The sequence below is a fragment of the Tachypleus tridentatus genome, chromosome 8, assembly GCF_004210375.1.
Source record: "Tachypleus tridentatus isolate NWPU-2018 chromosome 8, ASM421037v1, whole genome shotgun sequence".
NCBI lineage: Eukaryota > Metazoa > Arthropoda > Merostomata > Xiphosura > Limulidae > Tachypleus > Tachypleus tridentatus.
Genome location: NC_134832.1, coordinates 114,900,728 through 114,917,108, shown reverse-complemented (window position 1 = coordinate 114,917,108; position 16,381 = coordinate 114,900,728). Strand labels below are relative to the sequence as shown.

At 33.7% G+C, this 16,381-nt stretch overlaps 1 protein-coding gene across 1 annotated transcript in view; it reads right to left on the bottom strand.

Moving 5' to 3' along the window:
- LOC143223250 (glutamate receptor ionotropic, NMDA 3A-like) overlaps positions 1 to 16,381 on the bottom strand; it is a 208,691-nt gene that overhangs the window by 37,588 nt on the left and 154,722 nt on the right. Inside the window, exon 2 of the mRNA XM_076450952.1 lies at positions 15,232 to 15,839. Coding sequence (XP_076307067.1) covers positions 15,232 to 15,839 — 608 coding nt within the window. The remainder of the gene's footprint in view (positions 1 to 15,231; positions 15,840 to 16,381) is intronic.

Below are 16,381 nucleotides of genomic sequence, written 5' to 3'. Positions count from 1 at the left end.
CGCCCTTTCAGCCGTGGGGGCGTTATAATTTGACGGTCAATCCTATTATTCGTTAGTAAAAGAGTAGCCCAAGAGTTGGCGGTGGGTGGTAATGACTAGCTACCTTCCCTCTAATCTTACACTGCTAAATTAGGGATTGCTAGCGCAGATATCCCTCGTGTAGCTTTGCGCGAAATTCAAAAATAAATAAACAATGGGATTCAGTGCTAGAGACTAGCGGGCTTCTTGAATTGCATAGATTTATACATGTAATGTTTGAAATTAGTGTGTTAACGATGCTCACAAGGAATGACACGAACATATAAAGATACCTTAGATTCCAGTATTTATGCTCTACCAGAATAGAGAGATTTTGAATAGAGAAAACTTCAAAAATATGAGTAAATCTTTATAAATGCAAATAACGTGCAATGGGTTAATTTATTTAAAGAAAAATATAAGGTCATATCATTTGTATAACTCTCTTCAATGGACATAGTATGATTTAAACTATAACTTGATTTACTCAGTCGCTGTATGTTTATGGGTTAAACATTTTTTTATTTACTATAACTTCAGTGCTCCCTATTTAATTTTAAAACCCATAGTCGTTTAAAATATGTCAGGACCCACTGATATTTTACATAAGTGACACTATGTAACACACATTTTCTTCCTGGATAGTATGTGTCACTTCTTAATTGCTTATGTTGCAAAAGTACAGAAAATGGCCATTATTCCCTTCAAACTTTGCTTTTGTGATGTGGATAATGAAACTTACAAATTAACCTATTTTCTATGTAAAAACGGGCAAATTTGCACCTTTTAATTTACATAAGGTCTGAATAAAACAACATATGAATCAAGATTTACATGTATTTATACTAAAGTTATATAAAATGAACAAAAATGTTTAGGAGTGAGTAGTTTCTCGAGATTTGCGACTGTAATGTAAATCACTTTCACGTATCAGTCCCCAAATATAGTCTCTTATCATGTTTTCGTTATACGTTCCTTGGTAGCGGCGTTCAAAGTCCGTATGTCTTTGTGGAATCGCTCGTCTTGTTCCTCTGAATATGCTTCCATGTTCACTTTGAATTTATCAAGGTGAGCGTCAAGGATATGGACTTTCAAGGACATCCTGCAACCCATTTTGCCATAGTTCTTCATCAGAGTCTCAAACAGTTTCACATAATTTTCGGCATTGTGATTGCCCAAGAAGCCCAAAACCACTACGAAAAAGCTACCCCGAGCTTTTTTTCCTTCCTTCTTGTGGAATTTTGTTCACTCCAGGATATTCTTTATTTCTTGTCCTTTGTTGTCCATCTTTGACCTTTGCCTCAGACAGCTTAGGGGAGAAGTTTCCAAGGCTGCAGACTCCTTATCAAGAGCTGTGACAAATTGTTTCATAAAACCCAATTTTATGTGCAATGGTGGGAACGACACCTTCTGGAGGTCCACTAGTGGCTCACACTTGACATTGTGATTCCCCACTGAGAACTTGGTCCGTTGTGGCCAGTGCTTCCTGTTGTAGTGCGCTGCGGTGTTCCTGCTGTCCCAAAGGCAAAGATAACAGGGAAACTTGGTAAAGCCTCCTTGAAGACCCATCAGGAATGCCACCATTGTGAAGTTTCTGATAATCTCCCAGCCATACTCATCATACTTCAAGGCTTCTAACAAGATCTTGACGCTGTTGTATTCTTCTTTGAGGTGCCCCGAATGAGCCAGGGGAAGAGAAGGATACTTATTTCCGTTATGGAGCAGCACACCTTTGAGGCTTCTGGATGAGCTATCAACGAAGAGGCGCCACTTGTTTGGGTTAAAGACAAATCCAATTGCCTTAGCACTGAATCTACCTGGAATGTTCTGAAAAATGGGTAAATTTGAAAATTTCATTATGCAGGTCACAAAAGCAATGTTTGAAGAGAAAAATAGGTCTTTTCCATTTACTTTAGGCATAAGCAATTGGGAAATAACACTTTCTGCCCAGGAACAAGAAAAAGTAAAAATTTTGTTTCACAGTATTATGTCGATTGTTTTAATAGAAATATGCGAAAGTTAAAACATTTGATTATTCACGTAGAAAAAACTAGAAACTTTGGAAGATGAAAGAATGTTCATCTGATACTAAACTTTAAGCAACATCTTGTCGTCATGTGTCTCTTTTAAGTTGAAAAACACAACTTTGTTTCAATTATAGATCACGCAATGATCTATAATAATCGAAAACGTTTACATTCGTTGTTTCAGGATTTTGAGCAAAACTATCTGTGCTAGTCTTCCTTAATTTTGAAACAATAGGTTGGAGGTAAAATAATTAGTTAACACTATCTACCATGAGATCTTGGGCTATTCTTGTCACACTGAATAGTTTGATCTTGCTGTAAATCTTACAAAGCACCAAAAGTTCCAAAGTGGGGTAAGCGGTTTTGTTCTTGGCGAAAAGAACACTCGAACTAAAGAATACATAATTTGGCACGTTAGCCACTGTGTCGTGTCCCACCCTTTTACGGAAACAGACAGGTGCGTGTGAGAAAAAAATCATATTATATAACTAAAGATTCCAGTGATAAGTTCCAATGGAAATTCTGAATTATATGCATTAATAACCTACTTCGAACAAAAGAAAACATTCGAAGCACGCCAAGCGATAGAAAATTAGATTGGTGCATTAGGAAAAGCTGATCTAGTTGAAATATAAATTTCATAATTGGCTGAACATGAATCTTATCCAACATAAACTGCGTATTCATAAGAAGTTCGAGTTCTGTTCTCATTACAATTTTCTCAAACTTTCTTATCCCGACTTCGTTCTTTTCAATCTCTTTAAATGAAAGTAACAATAGGACAGATCGATTTTTGACACAATGTAAACTGTAGCTTCTTACAGTAGAAAACATGTTAAGAAATGAAGGTGCAACTTAAATGATTCAAAAAGAGATTTGTTCGCTAGACAAGTTGTTAGAACATATGTTATAGCTAAACTGTATCATCAGATGAACTTTGTGTAGAATCCAAAGCGTAAAACAAACAAAAAAAAACTTGTTGATTACTTTACTGTAAAAAAATTAAAACGATTGAAAATGTTTTCACAAGAAACGCGCCTAGTTGTGCATTTTAAGGGTTTACGATACACACGAATTACTGTATCAACTGAAAGTTTCTTTTTGGAAGCTTTTGAACTTGTTGGGCTATTTTCAAGTGTGCTATCTTACTTGTACTAAACTGTAACTCTACTGGCATGTTTGAGTCTATCTATCGATCGAGTAACGTAGATTTATCCTACTTATCCTGCCTATAAGTTCGTTTATTTTGGATATTAAAGTTTGATCATCACTATTATAATGCGTTCACGGTCCAAAAATGGAGAATGTGATTTTGTGAGTAGGGGACACGAACCTATGAGTTCAAAGCTCAACACGTTAGACACTTGGCAACCCTACTTAGGAGGTCTAAAATAAACTTAGCTGTGAAAAATTAATAGTCATTTTATAACAAGTTAATATTGTATTATTGAATTCCAGATATGGATTATTGTGGAATGAGAAATCTAGTTGGGGTTGTCTAAAATGTGTTCTTTTAACTTACAAAAAAATGTAGTGTTGCAAATATTTTTGAACGTCTAAATTACTGATATCAAAATGCTACGCATTTCAAAACATTTTAGATTACTTAAACCTTAGGTTCATTAAAATTAATTCGCTATAAATTTGCGCTTCAGGGAAACTCTTCATTTATAAGCGTTTCTCTTTTACCAAACCTGAAATCGTGATTCTTAATTTGATTATGGATACCTTTATAGTCAACATGTAGGTCAATAGTAAGGCATTGAGCTTATAACCCTAAAGAAAAACAAGAACAAACCGGGTTTCAACAAATTCCCCCTAGTGGTCCAACGGTATGTCTGCGGACTTACAGCGCTATAATCCGGGTTTCGATACCCATGGTGGGCAGAGCACTGATAGCTGTGTAGCTTTGTGCTTAATTACAAACAACAACAAGAACAATCACAGACCAAATAGCTCACTGTGCCACTTTGTGCTTAATTACCAACAACAACAATCGCAGACCACATAGCCCACTGTGTCACTTTGTGCTTAATTACAAACAACAATCACAGACCAAATAGCCCACTGTGTCACTTTGTGCTTAATTACAAAGAACAACAACAACAATCACAGACCAAATAGCCCACTGTGTCACTTTGTACTTAATTACAAACAACAACAACAATCGCAGACCAAATAGCCCACTGTGCCACTTTGTACTTAATTACAAACAACAACAACAATCGCAGACCAAATAGCCCACTGTGTCACTTTGTGCTTAACGATAAACAAACTATAAGTAGTTGGTATATATACTGGTCGAACGTAAGAGGTAACATTTGTGGACTTTAAGTATATTATTACTAGTTATTATTACTTTCCTTCATTAACTAGGTTTTGGGCATTGCTTAAAAACGAACAAGTACAGACATTTTTCACATACATATATTTATTAAAAAGTAAATTAGATTAGAACATCCCTTTCTCAATAGGTCTCATCTTCTTACGTTGTTAAATCACCATAGGTATCGGGTAAAACTCTGCCTTTGACAAAATATACTCATGTAAAAAAGATATTTTCTAATTCTACAAACACGTAAAGAACTTGGATTTAACTGACTTTGTAGTGGAGGACAGTATAAGAGACGAGACAATGACGACATTTCAAAATGTTTTGTTTATTTATTTTATAATTTTCACTCGAAGCGATCTATAGCCATTAATGAGGTTGAACTGATAAACTATAGAAAATGCATTTAGTGAACAGCAAACAGCGTCAACTCTGAAGCTGTTACTGACTGATCGATCAACTGAGATGTAGGGAGAGAGTTTTTGCACCAATGAGACTCAAACCTTGAATCCTTGGAATAAAAGTCCTGAAACGTTGACTACTAGGCCACGCTTAGCCGATGCGTGAAATTAACTAGTTTTTAAAAGTTTAGTGTGTTTTGTTCTCTCCCTTTATTGTTGTGTCAGTAACAGTATCAGTAAAAATGTTTAAAATAATAATATCTTTTGTTTTATTTTTTATTTTTTTATATGTTTAGTTACATATAAGGTTACAAAGTAACGAATTTTTTGCAAAGTTAAATGTTTATTTTTGTATTGGTAGCGATTCTGATAAATTGTTGAACTCTTACAAACGAATCACTTTTCTCAGCCTTGTGTTAAGACAGTTCACTAAGAGAGCTGCATTAATATATTCTACTCACTATGCATACGAGGGCAATACTGAATTAACTACATTAATTTCTGGTTAAGTTTTATCTTTTATGTATTTAACTTTAATTATAACTTAAAGATAATTACCCTTTGGTTTTTCTTGTATACAGTACCGAACAGCAGTGGCTGCCTTTTATTTTTGTTAAAATTACGGTTTTTGATACTCTGATTTGATTAAGATATTAGTTTATTGTTCTATTTACAAACAGAGTTAAAAATAAAAACAAGAAGAATAAGCATATAATTCATATGCTGTTATAAATGCTGTTATAAATATTTTCGGGGAAAAATCAAGATATCATTTTCTCTTATACATGCATTTTAATAAATGTAGGAAGAACTAGTTCTATTTATATAGAATATTTATATATGCGGAAAACTATACTTTATTCCTTAAGCTGAGAAACTGACTGTAATCACGTTTCACGCAAACTGTTGTTAGCATAAGAAAACCTGAAATATATATATATATATTTAATTCAGTAAATACGCATTTTGAATTGGCGACTGATTGTGCGTTGAACAAAAATCAATTAGGAAAAGGATCGAAGCTTGTCTTTTTTTTAGAAGAAAGATTTCATGAATTTAAGACATACGCCAGACACAAAAATATTTAAGAAGTTTGAAATTTATGTTAATTTTTCTGTAGTTTGCTTATTACGAACACAGTGATGGAAACACTAAATATTACAGCCGACCAACTCACCAAGTCGTCGGTTAGTACATATCTAAAAAGTAAAGTGGTATTAACGTTTTCGTGTGCACTATAAGAAAATAATAAAAATGTGTCCAATATTACTCACGAAAATCTTAAACAAAAAGGTGCATGTTAAAAATTATTATAGCTACTGCTTAAAACGCCATTTTAATATCAACAATAATTAGTAATCGTAAGAAATTATATAAAACTGGCTGTTTAATGAAAAAAAGATATTACGTTGTTTTCGTATATAGTATTTCACTCAACTACACAAATATTTACCACTCTTGAGTAAGCGAAGCTGAATGTATCAGAGATGAATTGTAAACTATATGCAAAAGAAAATGGACTAATCGGTGTATAAGAATATACAATTTCTCGTTTAACTTACTTTACTATATGAAAGAAGTTTCTGATAAATGCGATTATTGTTTGTTTGTTTTTGAATTTCGCGCAAAGTTACACGAGGGCTATTTTCTCTAGCCGTCCCTAATTTAGGAGTGTAAGACAAGAGGGAAGGTAGATAGTCATCACCACCCACCGCCCACTCTTGGGCTACTCTTTTACCAACGAATAGTGGGATTGACCGTCACATTATAACGCACCCACGGTCAAAAGGGCGAGCATGTTTCGTGCGACTGAGATTCGAATCCGTGACCCTCATATTACGAGTCGAGCGCCTTAACCACCTGGCCAAGATACGATTATCTCGAAGTGTTTAATCTAAGTGGGATAATCTGTTTACAATATGATTGTCATTATTATCTATTGTTATTTAAAGTCTTTATTGTATTGTACAATCAGTGACATATTATCCTATAGTCTTACCGGATCGTGACCTTCACTGAAGAAAATATTGTAAACTCTACAACAGTATAATTAGCGGATTATCTACGTGTGTGTTTCTGCGTAAGTTTTTATGAGGATATTTTTAATCTAGTTCAACTTCAAGGCTTATATTTCAAGAGTAGTAGTTCGATTTCCACAGCGGATATAGCATTGATAACTTACTGTGTATCCTTGAAGGTCGAGATTAGCAGGTTTGTCAGTTGATAGAATAAACTTAAAACTAATATAGTATAAGATTTCTTTGTTAGAAGTTATACGCTTAAGAGAATCATCTTCAGGCCTGTGGTCTTGGATACTTTTTGTTTTTGTTTTATCATGTAGAGCTTCCGTGATGGAGAGCTACAGTGTACTATTGTTTGATTGGTTTTTGTTAACAAGACTTGTGAGTGGCTGATGTTTGAAGAGTTTGAGTTTCATAAATTTTATAGCGTTTCGGTCTTCTTTCAGTCATTTCCTATGCAAGACAACCCACAAGAACACACGGTTTTACAGTATTGTATATATATATATATATATTTAGTACTCTGTAGGATAAGAGGATATTTTATCATTCTTTCCATTTTATGGTGCTAATTCTTCCATGCTATTACAGTATATAAATTTCAACTGTTGACGACTGAATGAGCCAGGGTGAGAATACTTATTATTCTTCAGAATCTCAATATACTTGTACCAAGAGCATATCATAAAGTTTCTGGTTGAATGAGCATATTGACCAAACTTAGGTCTGAAATAACTGTCATGGTAGCCCATGCAGTGTCTTAATTATATAGAAAGAAGCTAGCATATGGTACAGGTATATGCTAGAAGAAATGAATTTAATAGCACTCCACAAATAAGTTTAGATAATAATAGTGCTTAGTACTATATATTAAGTTTAGCTGTTATGCCACGGAATAAAAAGCGTAGATTGTTGTTAGCAGAGCAGAGAGTTCGCATAAACGTTTAACGTGGTACTGGTTGAGCTGTCCGACAAACTGCTGCAGACTTGAAAGGTTCCCTTAACACTGTTAAAACCACGCTAGATTGTGGGACCAAGACAGGTAAATTTTAAATTAGGAAAAGAGAGGGTAGAACACCTAAACTCAGTGTTACTGATATTCACTATTGTGTATCAAATGACAAAAACGTGTCCAGGTTTACAGTTTCAAGAAGACTCAACCATAATGGAATATTGGGTTGTGCATCAGTTAAAAAATCTTTTACTTCTACTTCCAAATATTTTCATGAGACTGAAATATGATAAAAGGTACAACAATTGGACTGTTGATTGGAAAAGGGTGTTATTAACGCATGAGCCAAAGCTTTAAACATTTGATTCAAAGCGTATGTTGTACGTTTGGCGGAAGAAAGATACCTACCTCAATGCGTAACACCTACCATGGAGCATGGGGGAGGCAGTGTGATGATGTGGTGGTGTTTTTCTGTTGAGGTCACAGAAGATATTTAAAAAAATAGATGTAGTAATGGACCAACGCAATTACCATCAAATGCTAATCCATCATGGTATATTTGAACACTTTTGGACACATGATCGAAACACCAAATATTAAACTCACAAAGTCAAAACTTAGTACATGTTTAAAAAGTAAATTTGCCTTGTCAATAAAATGATAAAAAGGCACTGCTGGAGTCGTTCAAATGACTCGATGGTTCCCACAGAGCCCGATCTCTACCAAATTTAGCAGATCTGAGATTTGATATATCAAAAAACTCGACAAATCAAAAGTTTCTTCTAAAAAACTTTATGGAAATGTATTAGAGACATTTGGAGTAAAAATACCAAAAAACACTCTATTTAGATATGTTTCAACAATGCCTGAAAGACTGTCTGCAGCTATGAAAACAAAAGAAGGACACAAAAATATTAACTATTTGTTGAACTCAAGCACTTTCACTGAGTTTCTGTTGTACTAAATGTGAATATTAATATAGTGTTGACGCTTCACTTGGGATTTCCATTCCATTGTTCTGTGAAAGTAGCCTGAAATCTAATTTTGACTTTGTACTAATACTTTTGCACAGTACTGTATATATATATATAACACTTTTGGATAGTTTGAAGGCTGTTTTATATTTTTAGAGATACTTCGCTGTTTGTTTCGTTTTGAAACAGACTAAAACTTGAAAATTCTTACGTATTTTCCAGAAAGATAATTTTAGGTTTAGTATCTGTTCCTGTTGGTCTTGTCTTTGTGTCTGTACAGTGTATAAAGTTTCTTAGATATTCATTAGCTTCAAAGCCAATCTGGAGTGTTTCAGTTCCTGAAGTCTTTTTATTACCATAAAAGTTGCCCAATAATATTTTGATGAATATACTGTTTCAATATCAATTTATCAATTTACAAGAGTTTCTATGATTAAATAAAATATTATAGATTTAAAATAATCAGATTGCCATGTTTAAATAAAAAAATTGAAGTTCTGTCGAAAAGGTGCTGATTCACTGTTTATCACAGATAAAATATATAATTAAGTTGAAAACACTTATATAATCACAAAGTGTACACTGATTTAAAAACAAACAATAAACTAAAATATCATTATTATATACTCTTCACGAAATAAGTATTTCTTAAGAAAATGCGCTTTTACCTCCAGGCTAATTAAACTTATTTTCAATTAAACTGATCATGACAGTTACATATTTAAGTGATCTGTTATATTTCTTGTATCTGGTAATTTCGAATTGATTATTTTAAAAATATGCAAATAAACCATTACCTTATTTCGGTAGTTTGTTTGATGTCAGATTTTTTATATCAGTTTCTGACATTACTTTCTTTTATGAAGATTTTCTTGTTCATAACTTCTAATTCTATGTTTTTCATTTGTGTCGAGATTAAATGCACTCACTCGTATCTTAGTGCATCAGTCATAAGTGACATTCTTATTGGTACTTCTTGCATCATAACGATGGATGTTAAGCAAAATGCAGACGAACAGAACTTGACAAAATATGTGTAACTTTCCTTTCAAAGGAATAACGTTTGCTGTTTATATTCGTGTTCCTTTATCCTACCTTTTTTCCAGGTGACTTAACATTGTTAAAGGTAATTAATGATGGCAGTATTCATACGCACTCAAATACATATAAAACAGACTAAAATATCATAAAGTTTCCAGGATTTTCCAGGAAATTTGAATTTATAATCAAGTAATATTATAACGTATAATGATTGGCTTACGATAGATATACAACTAAGATCAAATTCTAACTAAGTTATGCCAAACAAAAGTAAGAGGACAATAAGTCAGGTTTCACTATTAAAGGTTATTAGCCAATGGATGTTAACCTCTTGTTAATGTTCGGGATCACAATATTACGATTAGTTACATATCTATATTGCGTTATCATAAGTCGGTTTTGCAAATATGGTTGTATTAAACAACCAAATAGTTTATACCCGATCTTTCTTCATTAGTTATTGGTTTCTTAGTAAATGTGGCAGTAGATACGAAATTCATATTAAGTACATTTATTCTATATAAATAATAAAGTAGATCATAATATCCATAGTAGCCAAAATAAAAATAATATATTTAAAGTAAAATATAACAGATATTTTCCGTCTAACGATTTCCTCTTTTAACAATAAAGTATAGCGATATAAGAATGAAAGTGTTAACTACTGATGTGAAGACATCGAAACAGACGTATATGATTGTTATGATTTGCTCGCTGACGTACCCCTTTCTGTGCAGGGGAAGAGACATAGCAGTCTCTGGGGGTGACATAAAAGAGTAAGATTCGAGTCCTGACCACTCTTGCTTCACTTCTCATGACCCTAAGGATACATACCAAATTTGGTGAAATTCGGTCCAACAGTTCGTCAGTTAAACGCTGACTTATAGACGCTTATAATTGTTAAACAATGGTTTAGATGTATGCCTGTCAGGAATGTTTTAACTAATACATTTATGATGTGTAGAAAACAATGTAATGATTAATTTATAATTAATTAATATAATATATTAGACCAAAACACGTTCATTTGAGTAAACATTCTACCTAATGCAAAATTGAGAGCACTTAAGTTGATTTAAATAGTAAACAAAACAGACTACTTCGAAAAACAGGCCTGTATTATGAAATTATAGAAACGCAGGTTTCGATAACTGTGTTCAAAATGCAATCACTTTAATCCCATAAAATGTTTGTCTAATCATTCTGTAAATATTTTCTTTATACATTTATCAGTCTGTGCAACTGTACATTGTCTCGACCATTCATAATTTTATATTTGAAATGTAGTTTATTTATTACAGATCTGTTCGAGTTCAAGCTATTTTTATTTTAGCAACTCAAAAATGCCAAAAAAAAGAAAGAAAGCCTACGAATAAGTAACTTTTCAGACTTTTAACGTGAGTATTCATATTAGTATTAATTAAATTAATTAGTCTATCACCAAAGTTTTTTAATGCACAAACTTTTGCCTCCATCATCTGAGCCTTTTACAGGTGCGAAAGGTTTAACAAACAACAGGATCTAAAAACTCAAGAAGAGAAATCGGGTTTCGATACCCGTGGTGGGCAGAGTATAGATAGCCCACTCTGTAGCTTTGTGCTCGCCTTCAAACAAACAATGCATTAAGAAAACACATGGTGATAGTCCAAATAAATTATTAATACAAATATTAGAATATTTTATTTGTCAGTAATTGATATCTGCGTTTCTAATCAAGTCTTGAAAGTCAGTAGCGTTTAATGATCTACTGGAAAAATTATTTTACTCAAAAATCTAGGACTCATTCTTTCCACTTACTAAAAGTATTATTTTCGGTTTAGGAACCGCGAACCTTTATATTTGTAAAAGAGAAAAAAACTGAATTTTTCAAACAAAGAGATATTTATCTTCGATAACCTGAAACCTCATTAATCTTAGGTATAGGACAGTAACATAAGACAATATCGTTTCGTTTATAAGAACACTCTAAATAATAAAATGTCTTTAAGTGACACTATTGTTTATTCTTGCTAAAATTTCCTTCGAAGTTCTAGTTGTAAGTCTGAGCAAATAAGCAGCACAGGGCCATATTGTATCTACAACACGGGTATTTGACTTTCAACAAATACAGGATCAGTGAAGAAAACCAAAACAAACCTCAGCTTGCATGTGTGTACCGGTTCTTCGTGCTAAAGTTGCTAATCCTCGTGTAATGTCAGTAGTTAAAACATGTTAATATAGAACACGAATTAAACCAAGTTCTTTCCTTAAGAAGAAATAGAACGAACAGGAAGTCCTGAAATACTGCAGACTACTAAGGTGATATTACTTCTGATTACGCAGCCTTCCATCTTACTCTTTTGATCACAGAAAAATAACCCCAAGGAGAAATAAAGTTAAAGATGTCATATCTAATACCCCAATAAAAAGAGCTTACGTACAGTATAAGTGATAGCGTAGTAGGTACCAAGAGTAAACTCATACATAACAGATCTAGATATTGATTAAGAAGTTATCACACAGAATCACATACAAAACTAGTAATTCGTGCTGACGAGAAACTCACTTGAAGTAAAAATGTATTCTTAAGACCGCTGTTAGGGGTATTAAAACTTTAATTAAAATAAAGTACAGAAGAACGTTTCGACCTTCTTAGGTCATCTTCAAGTTAACAAAGAGAGTTTGCAAACTCTGTTAACCTGAACATGATATAAGAAGGTCGAAACGTTTCTTCTGTACTTTATTCAATAACTTTAAGACATGTAGATATAAAGCTATTAATCACCAGTCCAGCTAAATCTAACTTCGCGTGTAAGGCGAAGAGAAGGTCTCTTCTGAGCGCCCTCGATTGTTTTGGACCTCTTCTTGAGATGCAAAGTGTTAAATCGAAATACCTGCCACGAATTTTATTATTTTATTTATTCTCCCAAAGAAGAGTAGTGAACTACTACAAAGTACTCGATACTCAACACCTTCTCTCTACACGCGAAGTTAGATTTAGCTGGACTGATGATTAATAGCTATACCTAAAAAATTTAAAGTTAACGAGATTATGCAGTCAACTGGTGGCAAAGTACCATCGGTGTTTCGCGAGAGGTTAAATAATGACTCCATAAAATAAAAAACAACACGAGGGCAGGAATCTGTAAATCCTAATATCCGGTAATTTAGCTGTGGGAGGAAAACGGGAGTATCCCGATAAAATAACCTAATTTCATTAACCAGGCGGGAGAACAAGAGGTTATGTGTAATAATATATGTAGGCACTGATTTTGACGTCACTTAAATTGGATATTCAATATGTGTTAGCCTCGAGAACTAACCAATCATAACCTAGAGTTGTTGGTGTCGGGTTTAGTTGTGCCAAAGAAGTGTGTACAGTACATAAAAGACTTAAGTGTGACAAATACTTATAACAAATGCTAACAAAGTTTTATAAAGGTAAAATAAAAATAACAGCAAAAGGTGAAGGGAAATAGGGAAAAAAATCATAATGTAACCCAAAATATGTGAAATAATTCCAATTTAGAAGCGGCCCTGCATGGCCAAGTGTATTAAGGTCTTCGACTCGTAATCCGAGGGTCGCGGGTTCAAATCCCGATGGTACCAAACATGCTCGCCCTTTCAGCCGAAAAGGCTGGGTAAAAGAGTAGCTCAAGAGTTGGCGGTGAGTGGTGATGACCAGCTGCCTTCCCTCTACTCTTACACTGCTAAATTAAGGACGGCTAGCGCAGATAGCCCTCGAGTAGCTTTGCGCGAAATTCAAAACAAACAATCAGTGCAGTTTAGAAAAGTTAAAGCATGAATAATATTAATAATGTAAGTTTAATTATGAATTTACTTTTGAAGACTTTTGAAGTAAAATTCTCGGGAATGGGTTATTGCCATTTGGCGTCACAGAATTTAATATTGTTTGTATTTTCTTATAGTAAAGACACAGCGGACTTTACTGAGCCCACGGAGGGAAATCGAACCCCTGATTTTAGCGTTGTAAACCCGAAGACATACCGCTGTACTAACGAGGGGCTTAATATTGTTATCCAATAAGTTTCTTTAATTTTCCTCTTTCTGTTAGACGTGATATTTGTCTCTGTATCTGTCATTTTAATGTCTTCAAGAAAGTGTCCAGGAATGTTAAAATATTTTGCGACCGGAAGTTCTTTGTTTACATTGTTGAAGTGTGGTTATTAAAACGGTAATAATTAAAAAAATTAAAAGTTATTAAAAGTCTGTAATAATTCGAGTGTTGGGTTCATCTTGTTTCAGCAGAGAAGATTGTAGGTCTTTCAGACCTTTGTCGTGGGGAATGTTCTCAGAGAGAAGAAACATCTAAAGTACAGAAAATGTTATTTGGATAAGTTTTGCTATTGCTGTTCATGTCAAAGATCATGTTCTGAAAATGTTTTGCGTCATTAATGTATGATGTCAAACCTAGTGAATATCTTTGATGTAATGATCAACGTAAGTTTGCAATAGGCACACCACAATGAGATATAATAGGACGATTAGGACTGTCGGGTTTGTAGACGTTATGCAAAAAATAGTCGCATTTTTTAAAAATTCAGTATTGAATTAGTTTTTATATGTAGGGTTTGGGTTCACTTCAGCTGGCAGAACTGTTAACCCTCTTGTTTAACTTGACACTACTCGAGTTACATTAAATGTTACATTTTCTCTTGTATTGTTTTGTGCCTTTTCTAGGTTGGCGTTATAACCTTGTTATCATAAACAGGAACTACAACATGTTAATTATTTTCTATAAAAACGATCTGGTATACAAATGTAATGCATCTTATTAGTATGACTCGAAACATAACAGACGAACCTTAATTCTGACTGTCATAGGAAAGTTAATAATAATATGAAAAACGCTTCACGGTTGTAGGTTATATGCTATTGTTAAACAGAAACAGTCTGACCTGAACAATTATTAATAACCCATGGGTTATAATAAGATTTGCATCATGAAATAATTTTTTATTTCTGTTGGATGGAAAACATTGTACGAACTTATATCTTAAAACATTGTGTTATTAGGTCACATTAATTATGGAAATTAAAGTTTAAAGACCTTGGGAAAATGTATTTTTGATAACGTTTTAAATCACTTTAATATAAACCATATTTATTAAAGAAGCACATTTATTTCATATGAATATTCTGAGGGTCACGGGTTCGAATCCTCTTCACATCAAACATGCTTGCCCTTTCAATTGTGGGACGTTATAATGTGGCACTCAATCTCACTATTAGTTGGTAAAAAAGTAGCCCAAGAGTTGGCGGTGAGTGGTGATGAGTAGCTGCCTTCCCTCTAGTTTTAGACTGCAAAATTAGAGACGGCTAGCGCAGATAGCCCCCGTGTAGCTTTGCGCGAAATTAAATAAACAAAAAAACAAAGTTTATTATAAATAACCAAAGAATATCTATTTTACTTTATTTAGGATATTCCAAACACACAATTTATTGTAATTATAAGGGAAACTAACCTGTATAGTAAGCGAGAAAGTCTTTGGCGTTGTCTGGTAGGAAGATTAAAACAGCTTAAAGATGACGAGATATCGTTATATGTTTCCACCAGAGTGCGTTGCTCGATATGATAAATCGCTGTTGTCAGGAATCGAACCGCTTTTCTAATTCTGTGCCGGCTGACAGTCAAAGGGCGGAGGCGAATGGCTAGTAGTCCAGCTGGGTTATTGTTAACTGGTCCTTCCGTTATATGAACAGACTGTTCTAACACAATCCACATCCATTCGCCGCTCAACAGATTTAGCTCCCCGGCTATTTTAAAGATTTTCTCGGTCATTTCAGTATCACAGTGTAACAGAATCACCCGGCTAAAGCTTTTGGCAACACCGCTAAGTCTGTTTAAAATATCTTTTTCACTTAGTTTTTTTTTTAGGCGAACAATCAGCAAAGGGCGCCACGGTGAGTGCTTCATAAGAGTGCCCAGATGACTGATCAAAGACGAACTTGTTTCACTGTCGTCGGCAACCATAACTACGTCATACCATTTACTGAAGTTTAACAACTGGAAGACACCCTCGGCTAGGTCCGTGATTACAGGGTCTAGGCTTATGTACATGGAATTAACGTCCTGAAATAAAAAAATATATATATATAGATAAACAGAGTATAGATTAAGTTTGTTCAAGCAATATTTAACGATCTTTAAGGTACATTTATTTGAAAAACAGCAACAACACAAACTAGCGATTGGAAAGTTTCTAAGGAGTTTAGAATGTGTTACACAGGAGTATCTGTTTTTAGATCTACGATGTTTCAACAATAGACAACGAGCAGATTTTAGTAACAATAACAATTATAATAAACAAATGGATAATTAATTATTCTAAAGAAACAACACATAGATGTCCTTCAGTTGGTTTTATTCGGCGTAATGGGTGAATAGGAAACGTATTTCTAACTGAAGTTCTTATGTAGAGAAACAGCAACATTACGTCGTACACCAGAGTATGGCTACCGCTCACACTGTGACTGAATTAAACTATTTTCTGTTTATAAATGTTTTTGCATGTTATTAAAGGTTTGCTTTTTGTATACATGATTTATTGTTGTCAGATTATTCAGTTCATTATTAATTTAAACAGACGTTTCATAACCACGTGATCATGCAAC